The sequence below is a fragment of the Notolepis coatsorum genome (genome assembly GCF_963971535.1).
Source record: "Notolepis coatsorum genome assembly, chromosome: 3".
In the NCBI taxonomy this organism is placed as follows: domain Eukaryota; kingdom Metazoa; phylum Chordata; class Actinopteri; order Aulopiformes; family Paralepididae; genus Notolepis; species Notolepis coatsorum.
The window spans coordinates 85,376,575-85,396,039 of record NC_140167.1 but is presented as its reverse complement, the minus strand read 5'-3'; the positions used below and the strand labels follow the sequence as shown (position 1 = coordinate 85,396,039).

Here is a 19,465-nt window from a genome sequence, read left to right as displayed (position 1 = left end):
AGAGGAGATGGGGAGGAAAGGAAAGGAGAGGAGAGGAGGGGAGGTGGTGGGGGAGGGGAATAGAGGAGAGGAGGAGATGGGGGAGCGGAAGAGAGGAGAGGAGAGGAGGGGATGGGGGAGGGGAAGAGAAGAGAGGAGAGGAGGAAAGGAGGGGAGATGAGTGGAGAGGAGAGGAGAGGAGAGGAGAGAAGGGGAGGGGAGGAGAGAAGGGGAGGGGAAGAGAGGAGAGGTGAGGAGATGAGGGGAGGGATGGGGAGGAGAGGAGGGGACGGGAGGGGTGTGAAGGAGAGCAGAGGTAGAGACAGTTAAATTCCCAGGTGTTTTGGTTGTTTTGAAGGAGACATTTCTACTAGGAGCTTTGATAAGTAGAGCGTGTCGTTCTGAAAGCAGTGGGAAACGATTCTACTAGGGGCTCTGATAAATAGAGCGTGTACTCTGTTCTCAGACACACGTCTCTCTTGTCTCTGTTAGTCTCTCCCTCTCTCTCTCTCTCTCTGGTCTCATTCACCAACATTGCCATAAGATGTATCTTACGACAACCACCTTGGAAGGTCATAAGAGAAACTCGATGATAATTACACCCGGATTCACCAACGCGTGGAGAGGCTGTCTTAAGTGGCCAAAAATATCACAGCTGCACAATGACAAACGTCACTCATTGACAAACTTAATTTGCATTACAGACACGCCTCCGGCAGCTCCTTATAAAGCCAGCCAGCAGAGCCGTGTGCAAATTAAATCCCAATGAGAGCGAAGAGAGTTAGAGGCCCTGCAGTAGGTACAGTACACATCTTAGCGTGACATCTCCACAGAGTCGTTGCACACCGGTGTCCCACAAAAGGCTGCTTGGCATGTTGGTTGACATCGAACTGCATTAAATGTAGTAAACTGCCATGAGAAATGTAGGAAATTTGTACGCGGTGGTAAGATATTTTATTTCTTTTTATTATGTTTTTGGTCGATTTTTTTAAATTTGTTTGTTCGAGAGAGAGGAAGAACAGGAGACAGAGCGGGGGGGAGACATTCGGCAAAGGATACCGGGTCCGGGAATCGAACCTGGGTCGGCCGCTTCGCGCCGCAGCGCGATACATGGTGTGCTACTAGAGCGCCCCTCGCGGTGGTAAGCTTGACTGAAACCTCAAATGATTGCGGACATGCCGCGCAGAGTCCGGTCCGCTCACGCTCGACTCTGTGGAGATGTAACGCTCATTACGCAGGTAGACTATACAGTACACGCGTGTGTGTGCGCTGAACAGGTGGCCAGGCAGGAGCGAACAAGACGGTATAAATATGGAATATTAATACAGTCTATTCCACTATAGATATATCCACACGATTAGCTTTAGTTCTTATTTAGAGAGAGAGAGAGAGAGAGAGAGAGAGAGAGAGAGAGAGAGAGAGAGAGAGAGAGAGAGAGAGAGAGAGAGAGAGAGAGAGAGAGAGAGAGAGAGAGAGAGAGAGAGAGAGACATAGGCAGGTACTGTATGACTCATTCTGACCTATCAGGTTGCGCCACTCTGCGTCAAGGTCGGCCTGGTTGGCCAGGCAGCCTTTCATCACGTTGGAACAGTAGTTGTTGCAGGGCTTGACCGAGGCCAGGCCAAGGCAGTGAGGACAGTAGGCGAGTTTCATCAGCGAACGCACGCACTCCTGGCTCAGAGACACCTGAAGAGAGGGCAACAACACGACATTGATTAGATTAGATTAGATCAGATTAGATCAGATTACATTAGATCAGATTAGATTAGATTGGATTAGATTAGATTCAAATGTATTGTCATCAGACAGCACAAGTACAGTACAATGGAAATAAGTAAGTAAGTAAGTAAGTAAGTAAGTAAGTAAGTAAGTAAGTAAGTAAGTAAGTAAGTAAGTAAGTAAGTAAGTAAGTAAGTAAGTAAGTAAGTAAGTAAGTAAGTAAGTAAGTAAGTAAGTAAGTCAAACTTGATTTATATAGTGCCCTTCTCTGCACAGAGTGCTTTACTGCAGTTATATATAACATCAACAATAAATGGAAACATTTGAAGAAAAGAATAAAACATTAAAATGAGCAAAGAAATTCATAAAAATTAAATAAAGATATGAAAAGACATGATACATTAAACAGGTGTTTAAAAGCCTGCCTGTAGAGGTATGTTTTTAGCTGCCTTTTAAAAACGAGTTCTCATGTCTAGGGGGAGCGTGTTCCAGAGTCTCTTGTACACAGGTGATTAAACTGGATATATAGAGTTGTAGTATTAATATGTACAGTGATACAGGTATAAAGACACTATGGTAGTAAGTCATACTGGCCAGCAGTGTAACTAGTAAGAGTAGGTAAGGGATATGTACAGATATAGATATATAGTTATAGTAACTAGTAAGAGTAGGTAAGGGATATGTACAGATATAGATATAGTATGTACTACAGATAATATAGATATAGTATGTACAGATATGTAAAAAGGATTATGCAGTCAGGTCCATACATATTTGAACATTGACATAATTGTCATCATTTTGTCTCTGTACACCACAATGGACTTGAACTGATCAAGATGTGCTTTAAGTGCAGACCTTCAGCTTTTATCCAAAGCACTTTACAACTTATGCGTCTCATTCACCCATTCACTCATTCACTGTCTTACTGTCTAACCCTAACCTTATGATTACCAGACGAGGGCTCTACCTACTGAGCCACTGTCTAACTCTAACATGAGTAACTTTACATGCATCACACTAAGCAAAATGTGTACACAGTAAACTTCGCAGAGTAAATTTGACTCAAACTGAGTAAAATGTACTCAGTTTGAGTAAAATGTACTCAGTTTGAGTAAAATGTACTCAGTTTGAGTAAGATTTACACTGCGAAATTTACTGTGTAAAACTGTCTCAGAAGCAAACTCCACAACCTCAGATATTGATCCTATCCCCACAAAATTCTTTAATCGATCCTGGTCCTGGACATTATAAACACATCCTTTAAAACAGCTGTTGTAAAGCCTCTATTAAAGAAACCTAAATTGGATAACAACACAGTAGCAAACCACAGACCAATATCAAATCTACCATTTATCAGTAAAATATTAGAAAGAACAGTCTCAGTCCAAATGAATTCCTATCTTAAAGAAAACAACATCTTAGAAGTCTTTCAGTCAGTTTTTAGAAGACACCACAGTACGGAAACTGCAATCACAAAGGTAATTAGTGACCTCAGACTCAACACTGACACTAATAAAATCTCCATCCTTATCCTATTAGATCTCAGTGCAGCTTTGGATGCTTCTCCTCACATACAAAGCTCTAAATGGACAAGGACCCAGCTACATTGCTGATTCTCTAATAAACTACACACCCGCCAGAACACTGCGATCATCAGATGCAGGTCTTTTAGAGGTCACCAGAAAGAGTCATAAGAAGATCAGTGATCCAGCCTTTGTAAACTACGCCTCAAAACTGTGGAACACGTTACCCAACAATATTTTGGGAAGCCAATACGTTAGACATTTTTAAAAGGCAGTTTAAAACCTCTTTTAATCTCTTTACCAAAGCATTTCACTGACTTTACACTATTATACGGCGCTATTTCTCTGTGATTGACATTCCACTACTTCTCTATGTTTTATTCCCCATGTTTTTATGTTTTTATTCTCTTTTATTTTATATATCCAAGGCTGGACATCCGTACTAGTCAATTACTGTTTTCCCACAGATAGGCAGGACGTTTTGGGACCGTGAGCAAGAAATTTGAAAGGCTTTATCTTGGTGTCTTTATTATAATTTCTTAAAAAAAAAAGAATTATTGCACTGCACTATTTTACTTTGTCTATTGCTTTTATTACAGGTTCGAAACTGTCCGGTATTAAACTGTGTGGGTATCAAGCAAGAACAACTGTCAGGCCTAGAACCGCGCCCTGAGAGAGGGAACTGCACCCTGAGAGGGAGGTTTGCCCTGAGTGGGAGGTTCGAGGGGTAAAATTGGGTATCAAACAAGAGGGAAGACTGTCAGGTTTTAAACTGTGGATACCAAACAGAAGGTAAAGATGGCTTTGAACTGTTAAACAGTAATCCAGAACTATTTTATTGCACTGTAAAAAAAACTGTGATTTTATAGTATGTATGCACTTTATGTGCTTATTTCATCATTCATGTCTTTTCTATTCTAGTAAAACTCAATCAAACCATAAACAAGGTGGCCTGTTGGGATGGTAGATCCTAATGTGAAAAATTGTGATTTTATATGTCATATAAATATGCTCATTTTACCCTTGATATTATTTAACTTATTTTTACTTTTCATTAATATATCTGCATTATTTTATCCCACTTTATGGTTTGCTCTTAATGCTAGTTTTACACTGATTTGATGTCATATTTCTTACTTATGTAAAGCACTGCAATCCCCTGTATGAAACGTGCTATACAAATAAAGTTATTATTATTATTATTATTATTATTATTATTATTATTATTATTATTATTATTATTATTATTATTATTATTATTATTATTATTATTATTATTAACCTTCTGATTACCAGACGAACTGCTCTACCTCCTGAGCCACTGTCTAACCCTAACCTTCTGATTACCAGATGACCGCTCTACCTCCTGAGCCACTGACTAACCCTAACCTTCTGATTACCAGACGACCTCCTCTAAAAGAAGCGGCTGGCTGTCTCCACATGTGTCGGAGGAAGCATGTGATAGACTTCAGGGCTCCCTAGACCGGCAAGTGGGGGGCACATTCGTGCAATGACCAGGAAGGGGAGGGGGGAATTGGCATAACGACTAAATTGGGATGGGAGAAAAATACAGAAAAAGGGAGGAGAAAAAGTAGATAAAAAAAAAGAATATAGAATAGCAGGCTTATAAATGACCTTATTATAGCCAATTCGCACATTTATGGATTGTGCCAAATCTTATCTTTCAAATGCCCGAGTTCAATTTGGATTTAGTATCACCAGGCGTGCATAAGAACTAGGGATGTGCATCTCCATCACTGAGGCCGATGCGATGCGCATCTCGATACGTTGCCAACGATACGATACATTAACGATACATTTGAAGCACCGGGCGATGCGATACGATTCACCCCTGTTGAGATACAGTTAACTGTTCGATACGATTTGATTCAACATAATGTGATTCGGAAAACTCAAAAACTAAAATCTATCTCATAACACTTTAACGTATTGGTAAACTAACGTATTGATGATAATATACATTATAACTGCTGTTTATGATGCTGGTTATGATGTTTATACTTGAATACATTTAAAAAAATATATATATAATTTTGTCAGACAGTCTGCATGACGTGATGTCATTTGCGGTCCGCCCCCGGACCGCACGGGCGGAAGAGGAATACAATTAGAATTACATTAGCTATTCACAGTTACTATATACTGCATATATATGTGTGTCTGTTTCTCTCTCTCTCTCCTATCTCTGCCTGTCTCTCTCTCTCTGTCTGTGTCTCGGTATGTCTGTCTGTCCTTCTCTCTCTGTCTCTCTCTCTCTGTCTGTCTGTCTGTCTGTCTGTCTGTCTGTCTGTCTGTCTGTCTGTCTGTCTGTCTGTCTGTCTGTCTGTCTGTCTGTCTGTCTGTCTGTCTGTCTGTCTGTCTGTCTGTGTGTCTCGGTCCATCTCTCTGTTTCTCTGTTTCTCTGTTTCTCTCTCTCTCTCTCTCTCTCTCTCTCTCTCTCTCTCTCTCTCTCTCTCTCTCTCTCTCTCTCTCTCTCTCTCTCTCTCTCTCTCTCTCTCTCTCTCTCTCTCTCTGTATCTCTCTCTGTCTCTCTGTCTCTGTATGTGTGTCTCGGTCCGTCTCTCTTTCTCTCTCCGTCTGTCTGTCTGTCTGTCTGTGTGTCTGTCTGTGTGTCTGTCTGTCTGTCTGTCTGTCTGTCTGTCTGTCTGTCTGTCTGTCTGTCTGTCTGTCTGTCTGTCTGTCTGTCTGTCTGTCTGTCTGTCTGTCTGTCTGTCTGTCTGTCTGTCTGTCTGTCTGTCTCTCTCACTCTCACACGCAGACACACTGACCTGTGAGACCTTCCTGACCACCTCTCCGCTGACAGACAGGCCCTGGATGAAGGACCTGGCCGTGACGAAGGCTCTGACCACCTTCATCTTCATGTCTCGGGGGATGTCCCCGAAGGGCCGCAGGGTCTCCTGTTGCTTAGCAACACACTCCAGGTAGTCCTCTGATAGGCTGGTCTGAACAGGAAGACAATGATCAAAGCACATTACATGTAGCCATTTAGCTGATGTGTTTATCCAAAGCCACTCACACGTTCTGTACCACTAGCCGCTTTAGAACCCCAGGAGAGGTGCTTTAGAACCCCAGGAGAGGTGCTTTAGAACCCCAGGAGAGGTGCTTTAGAACCCCAGGAGAGGCGCTTTAGAACCCCAGGAGAGGTGCTTTAGAACCCCAGGAGAGGTGCTTTAGAACCCCAGGAGAGGTGCTTTAGAACCCTAGGAGAGGCGCTTTAGAACCCCAGGAGAGGCGCTTTAGAACCCCAGGAGAGGTGCTTTAGAACCCCAGGAGAGGTGCTTTAGAACCCCAGGAGAGGTGCTTTAGAACCCCAGGAGAGGTGCTTTAGAACCCCAGGAGAGGTGCTTTTGGCCAACAGCTAGGCTAGTGGTCCGTATCCGCTTCCATTCATTTGTGCTAAGCTAGGCTAGCTTGGAGCCAGATAGCTTTCTCACAGGGAGGTTTGATTTGATTTGATTTGATTTTATTAAGGATCCCCATTAGCTGGTGCCATAGCAACCATCTAGTCTTCCTGGGGTCCACACACACAAAACAACATACAAAAACAATTATTATTGCAAAAACAAAATTATTAAAAGTCAGTACACACAATGCATAATGAAACTAACAATTAAGATAGCTAAAATTACACTACAGTGTAAAACAAAAATACTTTACAGTGTTAAAAACAATTTAAGATTATTTTTAAAAGTGAATCTACTGTAAATGCAGCAGAGGTTTTGAAGCAGGTTATTCCAAAGAGTTAATGCTCTAAAAATAAAAGAGCAATACAAGTTTGGTATCTATCTTCTTGGCTGACTCTGGAGAAGATGATTTCCCATAATGCTGGCGTGTCCAAATGTTTTAATGGTGATAATACAGCTTTGCAAGTTCCTGCTAAATGTTACAGCAAATAATGTACATAAATGGTAAATGGTGCATTTATATAACAGCTTTTTATCCAAAGTGCTTTACAACTCATGTCTCACATTCACCCGCTCACTCACACATTCACACACCGACGGCGGAGGCGACCACACGAGGTGCCAACCTGCTCACCGGGAGCAGTTAGGGGCGTCTCGCTCAAGAACACTTCGACAGGAGGAGCCGGAATCTAACCAGGTATCTTCCTATTACCAGACGACCACTCTACCCCCTGAGCCACCTGGTAGTGAATCACCTTCATTCATGACATGTGTGTCTTACTGACTGAACTGTCCTGGGGCACAGGAAGAACATACTGACTGAACTGTCCTGGGGCACAGGAAGAACATACTGACTGAACTGTCCTGGGGCACAGGAAGAACATACTGACTGAACTGTCCTGGGGCACAGGAAGAACATACTGACTGAACTGTCCTGGAGCACAGGAAGAACATACTGACTGAACTGTCCTGGGGCACAGGAAGAACATACTGACTGAACTGTCCTGGGGCACAGGAAGAACATACTGACTGAACTGTCCTGGGGCACAGGAAGAACATACTGACTGAACTGTCCTGGGGCACAGGAAGAACATACTGACTGAACTGTCCTGGGGCACAGGAAGAACATAGTGACTGAACTGTCCTGGAGCACAGGAAGAACATACTGACTGAACTGTCCTGGGGCACAGGAAGAACATACTGACTGAACTGTCCTGGGGCACAGGAAGAACTGTGAATTCTTAAAAAGAGTGGCATTCTGTGAGGATTCGCCTGTCCCTGGACCTTTTTCCTGTGTTTTCCCTGTCTACTCTCCTCTACTCTTCACCAGCCCCCACCCTTGCGATGATTTACTCTCCTCTACTCTTCACCAGCCCCCACCCTTGGACATCCTTGATCCTCTACCTTCACGCACCTGTTGGGAGTTTGCAATCACCTCGGGAGAGTACATAGGTTGCAGACTCCCCTCCAGTCCTGGTCGGGTCGTTCTGTGTTCTGGACTCTGTATCTGTGTCTGTGTTCATGGAGTTCTGTACGTTACCATCCTGTACGTTACCATCACCTGCCGCGTCTCCGGCGTGAGACGACGTGCCAGCCATCACCACCTGTCGCCGTTTGCCTGGAGTGGGACACCGCCTTCGCTCTCTAATTCTCTACGGGAGGTTTTCCAGTGTTCCCACTCCAGACGTCAAGCCGGCTCGTCATCGCTCCCGATTCCACGGGAGGAAGGCGTCTCTTCGTGATCCTCGTTCCTGGGGTGAGGCTCGTCGTCGCTCCCTAGTATTCCACGGGAGGACGGCGTGTGCCCATCCCGTTCCCCTTGGACCCAGGCTCGTCGTCGCTCCCTAGTATTCCAGGGGAGGATGGCTTGTGCCCATCCCGTTCCCCTTGGACCCAGGCTCGTCGTCGCTCCCTAGTATTCCACGGGAGGACGGCGTGTTCCCATCCCGGTCCCCTGGGACCCCCTTTGTTCTGCGCTGCCCGTCTGCAGCATCCGAGTAGGGACGAAGAGGATCTCCGTGCCAGGCCTCCGCCGTCGGGCCCCTGTCCCCGTGCCAGGCCTCCGCCGTCGGAACCCTGTCCTTTTCCCTGTAAGCAGCTCTGGCCCTCGCCCTGTCCAAGGCCTTAACCCTGTTCTCTGTCCCTGTCTCCAGCCCGCCTCTCCGGGCCTCTGTCCCTGTCCCCCTCTCCAGTGCCCCATGTCCTGGCCCTGACACTTAGCCCTGGTCCTTAGCCCTGGCCCTTAGCCTTAGTCCCTTAGCCTGTTCGCCTCTTAAAGGCACAGTGCCGCATTTTCCATATTTCCTTTACTCTAGTGTTTTTGTGTTCTCCCTTAAAGGGACTGTGCCGCTTTTTGTTATGTAAGAAATAAATGCCCTGTTTTGGCTTACTCTCATACCTGTTTTGTGTTGTGCGATTGGGGTCGGTTACAAACCATAACAGTACGACCCGACCCGTCGACGACCCCAGCCAGCACAGACAGTGTATGTGAGTTAGCCCCTGTTAGTTCCCTCTAGTTCCCTCTAACCCACTCTAGCTCCCTCTAGTTCCCCTGTTAGTTCCCCTGTTAGTTTCCCCTGTTTGACTCCCCTGTTAGCCTCCTTAGCTCCCCTGTTAGCTACCCTGTTCCCCACAGCTAGGACTGTCCTTCCAGCTAGCTTGTTCTCCTTTGCTAGTCCAGCCCTGTCTGCTAGCCTAGCTCCGGCAGCTAGCGCAGCCTCTATGCTAATGTAGCAGTACAGCTAGCATAGGCCCTGTAGCTAGCAATGCTCTGGCAGCTACCCAGTCCCTCTGCTAGCCCCACTTTAGGTGTAGCTTCCCCTGCTAGCATGGCCCAGTTTTTTTTTGTTTGTTGCTTTGTCATGTCCCCTGCCCCGCTGTCTGATTTTTTGGGTCGCCCGGTGGCTCCCGTGGAGGGGGAGGTACTGTGAGGATTCGCCTGTCCCTGGACCTTTTTCCTGTGTTTTCCCTGTCTACTCTCCTCTACTCTTCACCAGCCCCCACCCTTGCGATGATTTACTCTCCTCTACTCTTCACCAGCCCCCACCCTTGGACATCCTTGATCCTCTACCTTCACGCACCTGTTGGGAGTTTGCAATCACCTCGGGAGAGTACATAGGTTGCAGACTCCCCTCCAGTCCTGGTCGGGTCGTTCTGTGTTCTGGACTCTGTATCTGTGTCTGTGTTCATGGAGTTCTGTACGTTACCATCCTGTACGTTACCATCACCTGCCGCGTCTCCGGCGTGAGACGACGTGCCAGCCATCACCACCTGTCGCCGTTTGCCTGGAGTGGGACACCGCCTTCGCTCTCTAATTCTCTACGGGAGGTTTTCCAGTGTTCCCACTCCAGACGTCAAGCCGGCTCGTCATCGCTCCCGATTCCACGGGAGGAAGGCGTCTCTTCGTGATCCTCGTTCCTGGGGTGAGGCTCGTCGTCGCTCCCTAGTATTCCACGGGAGGACGGCGTGTGCCCATCCCGTTCCCCTTGGACCCAGGCTCGTCGTCGCTCCCTAGTATTCCAGGGGAGGATGGCTTGTGCCCATCCCGTTCCCCTTGGACCCAGGCTCGTCGTCGCTCCCTAGTATTCCACGGGAGGACGGCGTGTTCCCATCCCGGTCCCCTGGGACCCCCTTTGTTCTGCGCTGCCCGTCTGCAGCATCCGAGTAGGGACGAAGAGGATCTCCGTGCCAGGCCTCCGCCGTCGGGCCCCTGTCCCCGTGCCAGGCCTCCGCCGTCGGAACCCTGTCCTTTTCCCTGTAAGCAGCTCTGGCCCTCGCCCTGTCCAAGGCCTTAACCCTGTTCTCTGTCCCTGTCTCCAGCCCGCCTCTCCGGGCCTCTGTCCCTGTCCCCCTCTCCAGTGCCCCATGTCCTGGCCCTGACACTTAGCCCTGGTCCTTAGCCCTGGCCCTTAGCCTTAGTCCCTTAGCCTGTTCGCCTCTTAAAGGCACAGTGCCGCATTTTCCATATTTCCTTTACTCTAGTGTTTTTGTGTTCTCCCTTAAAGGGACTGTGCCGCTTTTTGTTATGTAAGAAATAAATGCCCTGTTTTGGCTTACTCTCATACCTGTCTTGTGTTGTGCGATTGGGGTCGGTTACAACCATAACACATTCCCCTTTAACAATAAAACAATTATTAGACTAGATCAGTGCTTCTCAAACTATGGGTCGCGACCCAAATTGGGGTTGCGGGTAGGTGACAGTGCGCATTGACAAGTAAAAAAAAAAAATAAAATAAAAAAAAAATTTATTTTATTTTTTTTAATGTTCTGGCAACATATCCTGGCTAAATATGCCTCGTTTTTATAACTGTGTATTTATAACATAGTGCTGTAATTACATTTTCTAATAAATATGCATGATCAAGTTCAACAACGTGTGCTTTTATTTTGATATTCCTTAATTCCACGTTGAAATTACACTATGTGGGGTCCCCAAAAAAATTCCTAAATAAAATGGGGTCACGGTATGAAAAAATTTGAGAACCCCTGGACTAGATTATTATATACAAAAGACTGTTTACTACTGATTGATTGATTATTTAATTAATTATTGAATTAATTACTGTATTTACCCCTTCAGGGGTGGAGTTTTTGAAGGCCCTCTCCAGGAGGCGGGACCAGAACTCTGATAGGATCTCTTCCAGGTTGAGGGCGGAGCCTCGGTAGTAGCGACGCAGGTCACTGTAGAGCTCGCTGTAGAGGTTGATGTTCTGTGTGTAGATGGGGCCGAGGGGAGACAGCGCCTCCTGCAGGGTGCTCTCGGAACTACCATGGATCTGTGAAGTAGGCTGGACGACAGAGAGAGAGAGAGAGAGAGAGAGAGAGAGAGAGAGAGAGAGAGAGAGAGAGAGAGAGAGAAAAACCGAAAGAGTCATATCACTACCACTTCCTTTTATTGTTCTCTCACTGTCCCTTTCTCACTTTCCCTCCCTCCCCTCCTCTCTCCTCCCTCCCCTCCTCCCTCTCTCCCCTCCTCCCTCCCTCTCTCCCCTCCTCCCTATCTCCCCTCCTCCATCTCTCCCCTCCTCCCTCCCCTCTCTCCTCCTCCCCTCCCTCCCTCGCTCTCCCCTCCTCCCTCCCTCCTCTCTTCCCTCCTCCCCTCGCTCTCTCTCTCCCCTCCTCCCTCTCTCCCCTCCTCCCTCCCTCCTCTCTTCCCTTCTTCCCTCTCTCCCCTCCTCCCTCCCTCTCTTCCCTCTCTCCCCTCCTCCCCTCCCTCCTTCTCTCTCTGATCTATAGTGATTTTAGTTCTTGGCGTCTCAGTGGGTCAAACGCTCATTAGCAGCAGCAGCCACTGCCTCCAGGGACAGGCCTGTTAGCGTGTGTGTGTGTGTGTGTGTGTGTGTGTGTGTGTGTGTGTGTGTGTGTGTGTGTGTGTGTGTGTGTGTGTGTGTGTGTGTGTGTGTATGTGTGTGTGTGTGTGTGTGCGTGCATTGTGTGTGTGTGTGTGTGTGTGTGTGTGTGTGTGCATTGTGTGTGTGTGTGCATTGTGTGTGTGTGTGTGTGTGTGTGTGTGTGTGTGTGTGTGTGTGTGTGTGTGTGCGTGTGCGTGCATTGTGTGTGTGTGTGTGTGTGTGTGTGTGTGTGTGCAGGGGACCCCTCACTGAGTGTTATAATGAGAGGGACTCCGCCAGACAATGAAATGTGATAAGGCCACCACCCGCTGACACACATCACACACATGCAACGCACACGCTAAGCAAGATTTATGCACTTTTCCCAGACGCTCCTGGACAGTGGTATGTGTTATGTGTGCACCAGCCAGGATGCTGTTCAACTCTCTCCCGCAGAGGGAGAGGTGCTGCGGAGATGCTGCCGTCTGTCAGCCTCCTCGACAGGGCGGGTTTGACTGGGCTCAGCTGGTACAGGAGCAGGAGAGGAAGAGGGGAAGTCTTTTATTGCAACACACACAGCAACACACACAGGAACACACACAGCAACACACACAGGAACACACACAGAGCATTGGGTCGCTGATGACATTTAGTCTCTGCACTTGACCCATCCCGTCGTCCTCCCCCCCCAAGGGTTTCAGGCTGTGTGACGTACAGGTGTAGAGGCAGCTCTGTGTAGGAGTGTGTTTCAGACTGTGTGACGTACAGGTGTAGAGGCAGCTCTGTGTAGGAGTGTGTTTCAGGCTGTGTGATGTACAGGCGTAGAGGCAGCTCTGTGTAGGAGTGTGTTTCAGGCTGTGTGACGTACAGGTGTAGAGGCAGCTCTGTGTAGGAGTGTGTTTCAGGCTGTGTGACGTACAGGTGTAGAGGCAGCTCTGTGTAGGAGTGTGTTTCAGACTGTGTGACGTACAGGCAGCTCTGTGTAGGAGTGTGTTTCAGGCTGTGTGACGTACAGGCAGCTTCATCTAGCTTTAAAGTGACCAGACTCTGTGTAGATATAAACTACTCTGTCTAGCTTTAATGTGACCAGACTCTGTGTAGATATAAACTACTCTGTCTAGCTTTAATGTGACCAGACTCTGTGTAGATATAAACTACTCCGTCTAGCTTTAATGTGACCAGGCTGTACTTACTGTCAAAGCTCCTGTATAAAGCATTGAGAGCAGCCTGTAGAGATCGACCAGCCTCTCTGATCAGACCCTCGGTCTCTCTGGCTCCCAGCGACGCCATGTTGGCCTCCATAGCACTGGTGCAGCACGTTAGACCCTGAGGGCACATGTGTAGGTGTTCACCTAGAGAGAGAGAGAGAGAGAGAGAGAGAGAGAGAGAGAGAGAGAGAGAGAGAGAGAGAGAGAGAGAGAGAGTTAACAGCAGGTACTGTAAAAGGCATTTAAAATGGTGAATTTAGGCCCTGTCCACACGAGTACGGATATTTTGCAAAACGCATATTTTCCTCTACATTTGGGCTTTTCATCCACACAGCATTTTCGAAAACGCATTTTAAAGTGAAGATTTTTTTTAAATATCTGTTTCAGTGGATCTGTGTAGCCACGTTAAACGTATAGTCTAAGGGGTCGGCCGCATCCGGCTCTTCAGTCACTCTGCATGGCTTCCTGTACGTTTGAAAAATAATAATAATATGGAAATAAATAACGGCTATTTTCTATTTAATTTTATGAATTAAAAAGTGTTTAATATTTCATCAACTAAAATATGTCACACCCCGCGCCTCTTCCTGCCATCTGTAGGTGGCTAATCTTGAGTTTCGGACCCCCCAGTAAGTTAACCATGGCTAAATAAAATAAAAAATAAAAGTAGAGGGTTTAATTCAGCGTGGACAGATTAATTAGCTTCCACTAATGATGCAGGCTTGATATGTGGTGAGAAATAAGCAAACACCAAAAAAAACGTCACTCGCCACAATTTTTTTTAAATCATGTATTTAACAAACTCAAAAAAATTCTAAACACGGTTTAACTTAATAAATAAACAAGAACGACAAATCTACTTACAGTATGAAACTTACAGCAAAAATGTCCAGTAGGCCTAACTAAATAACAGATAAATGCATAAAACGCTGAAAACAACCAACTGTACTAACGACACTGAGTGTCGACACTGAGAGTACTAACTGAGTATTTTAATGAGGCTATTATTATTGTTATTATTATTTTGCAACAAGATAGTCTACATAGAACATAAATTGCCTGTCAGCCGATTTTTATCCAGGGATGGGGAATTCCACAAGCGCCTCCAGGCACGTTGGAACTTTAAATCGGTAGGGGGTGCGGCCTTTGAGCCACCGCGGGGGCATCGCCAGATGATAAAAAAAAAAATTACAAAAAAAAAAAAAATTATTTATTTTTTTGCAGTCAGGCCACTGAACTTAGAAGCAGGCTAGGCCAGTGTTTCTAGTTGCACCAGCGCAATAGTTAGATAACCTAGGTGGGGAACAACCAGGAGATCACTGCAACTCACACAAGTTGGAGAACTATCTCTCTCTCTCTTGCTCTCACACACACACAAAGGGAGCCGCATGTGATTGGTGGAGGCGGGACCCTTACAAAAAACTGCTAATCATTGACACATGCTAGCCTGTAATAATTCCCCCCAGAAAAATCTACTTTGCATTTGATATATTGCAAATATATGCCATCACACACACTGGCATTTAAAGGGTTAGAATTATCAAATGAATATGTGGTGTTATGATCAGGGCTGAAGTTGAATAAAATATTGTAGGCCTATTTATCAATTACAAAAAAACTGAAAATCCATAAAAATCGTTGTTGCTAATCATACATATGCTAGCCTGTTTTTTAACAATAATTTGTGATGCCATCACAAACACTGGCATTTAAAGGGTACAAATAAAAAAAAATCCTGCACCAGAATGCAGGAAATGAAGTCTTTGTAACAAAAAAAATCCTGGTGGGGGACCCCCAGACCCCCTGCTTAAAAAGTGGCCTGACTGGGGCTATATTTTGCACAATATTTCCTGGCCTGAATGATTTCCCCAGTCCGGCCCTGGTTAAAACCCTCCAATGCTTATTAGTGTGTGTGCGTTTGAACGTTTGCATGTTTCAACCATACATTTCCATTTATTAAAAAAGAAAAAAAGTTCTGAGCTTCTAAGTTGTCATCGGCGAACTGTATATTACACGAGAATTGTTCTTTTCCAGTGAGTGACATCAGTGGTTCCGTCAGCGCTCAAGCCAAAGAATGGGCTTTTGGATGCTTTGCCTCTAATTTGTCGCTGAATATCATGGGCAAACAGCTGTAAGATTTTGTTTTGGATGTTGTTGGACATCCAGTTGTCTCTCTTTTGGAGCCAATTCTTCAACTCTGGATCAGACTCGGTGCGCACTCTTTTCATCATGAGCTGCCATAACACCCCATCCCTATTTGCATCACCCCTCAGTGGAAGCCCCTGGCGCCCGAGGGGGGGTATAGGGGAACAGACTCAGTTAACTCTTCAATACCTGATGCTGAGGCTGAACCTGTCGTCTCTGTCTCTCTCTGACGTTTATCAGATTTAGTGGGACTGTCACTGGGACCGGCGTTTCGAAAAGAAATCTGATATTTTTCTTTTCTGCAAGTGAGACATTCTGTGCTAGCAAAGTCTGACTACTAGCTCAAATCGACTGACTGCGCAAGCACTGTATCACAGTAGCTCAGTGGTTCGTGGCGCGTGGGAAGGGCGGGAGACGGGAGGTGAATACAATTAGTTGTTTCACCTGTCATTCAATCAGTCTGTGACAGTCTGTCATCACTCGAAAATCTACTCTGCTGCAATCTTGTCGGTTTTACACGTATGATTGTGTACGTACAGTAGTGTAATGAATGAATGAAAACTTTATTTAACAGATTGGAGAATGGCTACAATACAGTACGGCTCAATACACACAATATTAAAATGGTGAAGTACTTTGAGCAGGATAAACTTATAATATACAGTGTTACAGTTATACAGTTACAGTATATAATATACAAATATATAAATACTGTCATAAAAAAAAATAAAAAAATTATAACTGAGGGGGGGGGGGGGGGGGGGGGATGCTGCAGCACCCCCCGCACCACCCCTTCCAACGTGCCTGAGCGCCTCTCAGCGTCAGTGAGACAAAGTACAATGCATGTGATGGTTGTGGCCCAATTGGGTTTTAAATCCTGTGCGTATTTTTAACATCTGTTTAAATAAATTCATTCATTCATTCTTCATTCATTCAGTAGTGAGACAAGGTACCGTAGTAGTGAGACAAAGTGCCTTAGTAGTGAGATAAAGTACAGACAGACAGACAGACAGACAGACAGACAGACAGACAGACAGACAGACAGACAGACAGACAGACAGACAGACAGACAGACAGACAGATAGATAGATAGATAGATAGATAGATAGATAGATAGATAGATAGATAGATAGATAGATAGATAGATAGATAGATAGATAGATAGATAGATAGATAGATAGATAGATAGATAGATAGATAGATAGATATACAGACAGACAGACAGGCAGGCAGACAAACAGACAGACAGACAGACAGACAGACAGACAGACAGACAGACAGACAGACAGCCAGCCAGCCAGCCAGCCAGCCAGCCAGCCAGCCCCAGGCTGCATGTGACCCCCCCCCCCCCCCCCCCCCCCCCCCCCCAATCCCCCCGCCTCCACACTGATCTCCTTCCACATCCATCCCCCCCCTCTCCCCCTTTGTACTGTTCCTAACAGGTCATGTCATGGCCTAGGGTGTGTGTGTGTGTGTGTGTGTGTGTGTGATCTGTGTGTGGGCTGTGTGTGTGTGTCTGACCACAATAAGTGGAGCAGAAGGAAAGATGCCATCATCATCATCATCATCATCATCATCATCATCATCATCATCATCATCATCCCCATCATCATCATCATCATCATCATCCCACACCATGAATCTTTCATAGCTGCGTGTGTATGCCAGGGCGTGTGCATATGTGTGTGCGTGTATGTGTATGTGTGTGCATATGTGTGTGCATATGTGTGTGTGTGTGTGTGTGTGTGTGTGTGTGTGTGTGTGTGTGTGTGTGTGTGTGTGTGTGTGCGTGTGTGTGTGTGTGTATGTGTGCACACTAGTATTTCCTGCTTATCACAAGAAAACATATTGTTGGTTCAGCAGATTGATGAGGTCACCTTGTGTTAAAGACTTAAGAAGTCAGTGATCCAAACGTTAACAAATGTAGCCCCACCACCAATAATACAAATAATCATCATCATAATCATTCAATCAACAATCATCATGTTGTCATTCTCTAGTTGACTGACTGAACTCTTGATACAAGGACTAAAACTAGACAACATGCTGTCATTCTCTAGTTGACTGAGCTCTTGGTACAAGGACTAACACTAGACAACATGCTGTCATTCTCTAGTTGACTGACTCTGTGTCTCTCTCTCTTTCTCTCTCTGTCTCTAACTGGGTAAGCTAGTGTTAGCATGTAGCTGTGATCTCTCAGGACAGCTCTAAGAAGGCTAGTGTTAGCATGTAACTGTGATCTCTCAGGACAGCTCTAAGAAGGCTAGTGTTAGCATGTAGCTGTGATCTCTCAGGACAGCTCTAAGAAGGCTAGTGTTAGCATGTAGCTGTGATCTCTCAGGACAGCTCTAAGAAGGCTAGTGTTAGCATGTAGCTGTGATCTCTGAGGATAGCATGTTAGCATGTAGCTGTGATCTCTCAGGACAGCTCTAAGAAGGCTAGTGTTAGCATGTAGCTGTGGTCTCTGAGGATAGCTCTAAGAAGGCTAGTGTTAGCATGTAGCTGTGATCTCTCAGGACAGCTCTAAGAAGGCTAGTGTTAGCATGTAGCTGTGATCTCTCAGGACAGCTCTAAGAAGGCTAGTGTTAGTATGTAGCTGTGATCTCTCAGGACAGCTCTAAGAAGGCTAGTGTTAGCATGAAATGAATGAATGAAAAACTGTATTAACAGATTGCAGAATGGGTACAGTACAGTACGGCTCAATACATACAATTGTTAAGGGGATGCAGACCAGAGAAAGACTTTCGTCTTGTTTACATCAGGGTCCCCCATTTTCAATTCATCGTAACATATATGACATACAGATAGACAGTACTGCTACATCTATACATTTATGACATACCAGATTTGCAATTACAGTACTGTTTGTGATACAAAAAGAGTCCAGAAAGAAAAGAGTATATACATTAGGCGTAGAAACTGTACATTGGATTGGGTAGGTGGGGGTGGGGGGGGACTGTACATTGGAGGTGGTTGGGTGGGTGGGGGGGGGGGGTTGGGTAGGAGTGGGGGGGGGGGGGGGGTTGGGTAGGAGGGGTGGGTGGGGGACACTGTACAACTGTACAAACAACACTGTACATTGGATTATTGACAAGACCATACTTGGTAATTTACTGTACATTGGAGGGGGTTGTGTTCGGACATTTACAGGGGCCAGTTTCGAGTTGCAGTCTCCCTTGGGTGTTTTTTGAGAGTGTTTTTGAAAGTGGGTAGTGATTCACATTCCTTTACAGCTTTGGGTAGGGCGTTCCACATTGATGTGGCATAATTGCGAAACGTGTTTAGTCCCTTGTTTGAGCCGAATCTGGGTTTAACATGATTTGTGGAGCTCCCTCTGGTGTTGTGATCATGGTATTCACTGACCTTTGGGAAGTATTTTGTCATGTACATGGGTACCTTGGTCGTGTAGTGTATCTTGTAGACCAGGCCCATTGCAAGTTGCTGTACTCTGTCGTCTACTCTAAGCCATCCTAGGTTGTCAAAGTGGGCAGGGGTGAGGTGGGTTCTAGGAGTAAGGTCAAGCAGTAGTCTGACCAGTTTGTTTTGAGATGTTTGTAATTTTGTTTTTAGCGCCTTTGAGGTGCTTTGGTACCATGAGGTGCAAGCATAGTCGTAGTACCCTTGAATGAGTGCTCCTGCTAGAGTCTTCAGGGTATTCTTGTTTACCAGTGAGGAGATCCGGTACAAGAATCGTGTTCGTTGGTTGACTTTTTTTATTACATTGGATGCCATTTTGTCACAGGAAAGATTTGCCTCTAGGATGGAACCCAGGTAGGTAATATCTTCTTTCCTTGTGACAATATTGTCACCCACTGTAACTGAGAAGCCGTCGGTCTTGCTGAGCTTGCATGTAGCTGTGATCTCTCAGGACAGCTCTAAGAAGGCTAGTGTTAGCATGTAGCTGTGATCTCTCAGGACAGCTCTAAGAAGGCTAGTGTTAGCATGTAGCTGTGATCTCTCAGGACAGCTCTAAGAAGGCTAGTGTTAGCATGTAGCTGTGATCTCTCAGGACAGCTCTAAGGCTGCTAGTGTTAGCATGTAGCTGTGATCTCTGAGGATAGCTCTAAGAAGGCTAGTGTTAGCATGTAGCTGTGGTCTCTGAGGACAGCTCTAAGAAGGCTAGTGTTAGCATG

General features: G+C 45.8%; 1 protein-coding gene across 1 annotated transcript in view; it reads right to left on the bottom strand.

Moving 5' to 3' along the window:
- LOC311226196 (glypican-1-like) overlaps positions 1 to 19,465 on the bottom strand; it is a 118,069-nt gene that overhangs the window by 24,733 nt on the left and 73,871 nt on the right. The window contains 5 exon segments of the mRNA XM_084311571.1: positions 1,500 to 1,665; positions 6,014 to 6,187; positions 11,221 to 11,425; positions 11,427 to 11,436; positions 13,173 to 13,331. Of these exon segments, the coding sequence (XP_084167697.1) occupies positions 1,500 to 1,665; positions 6,014 to 6,187; positions 11,221 to 11,425; positions 11,427 to 11,436; positions 13,173 to 13,331 (714 nt within the window).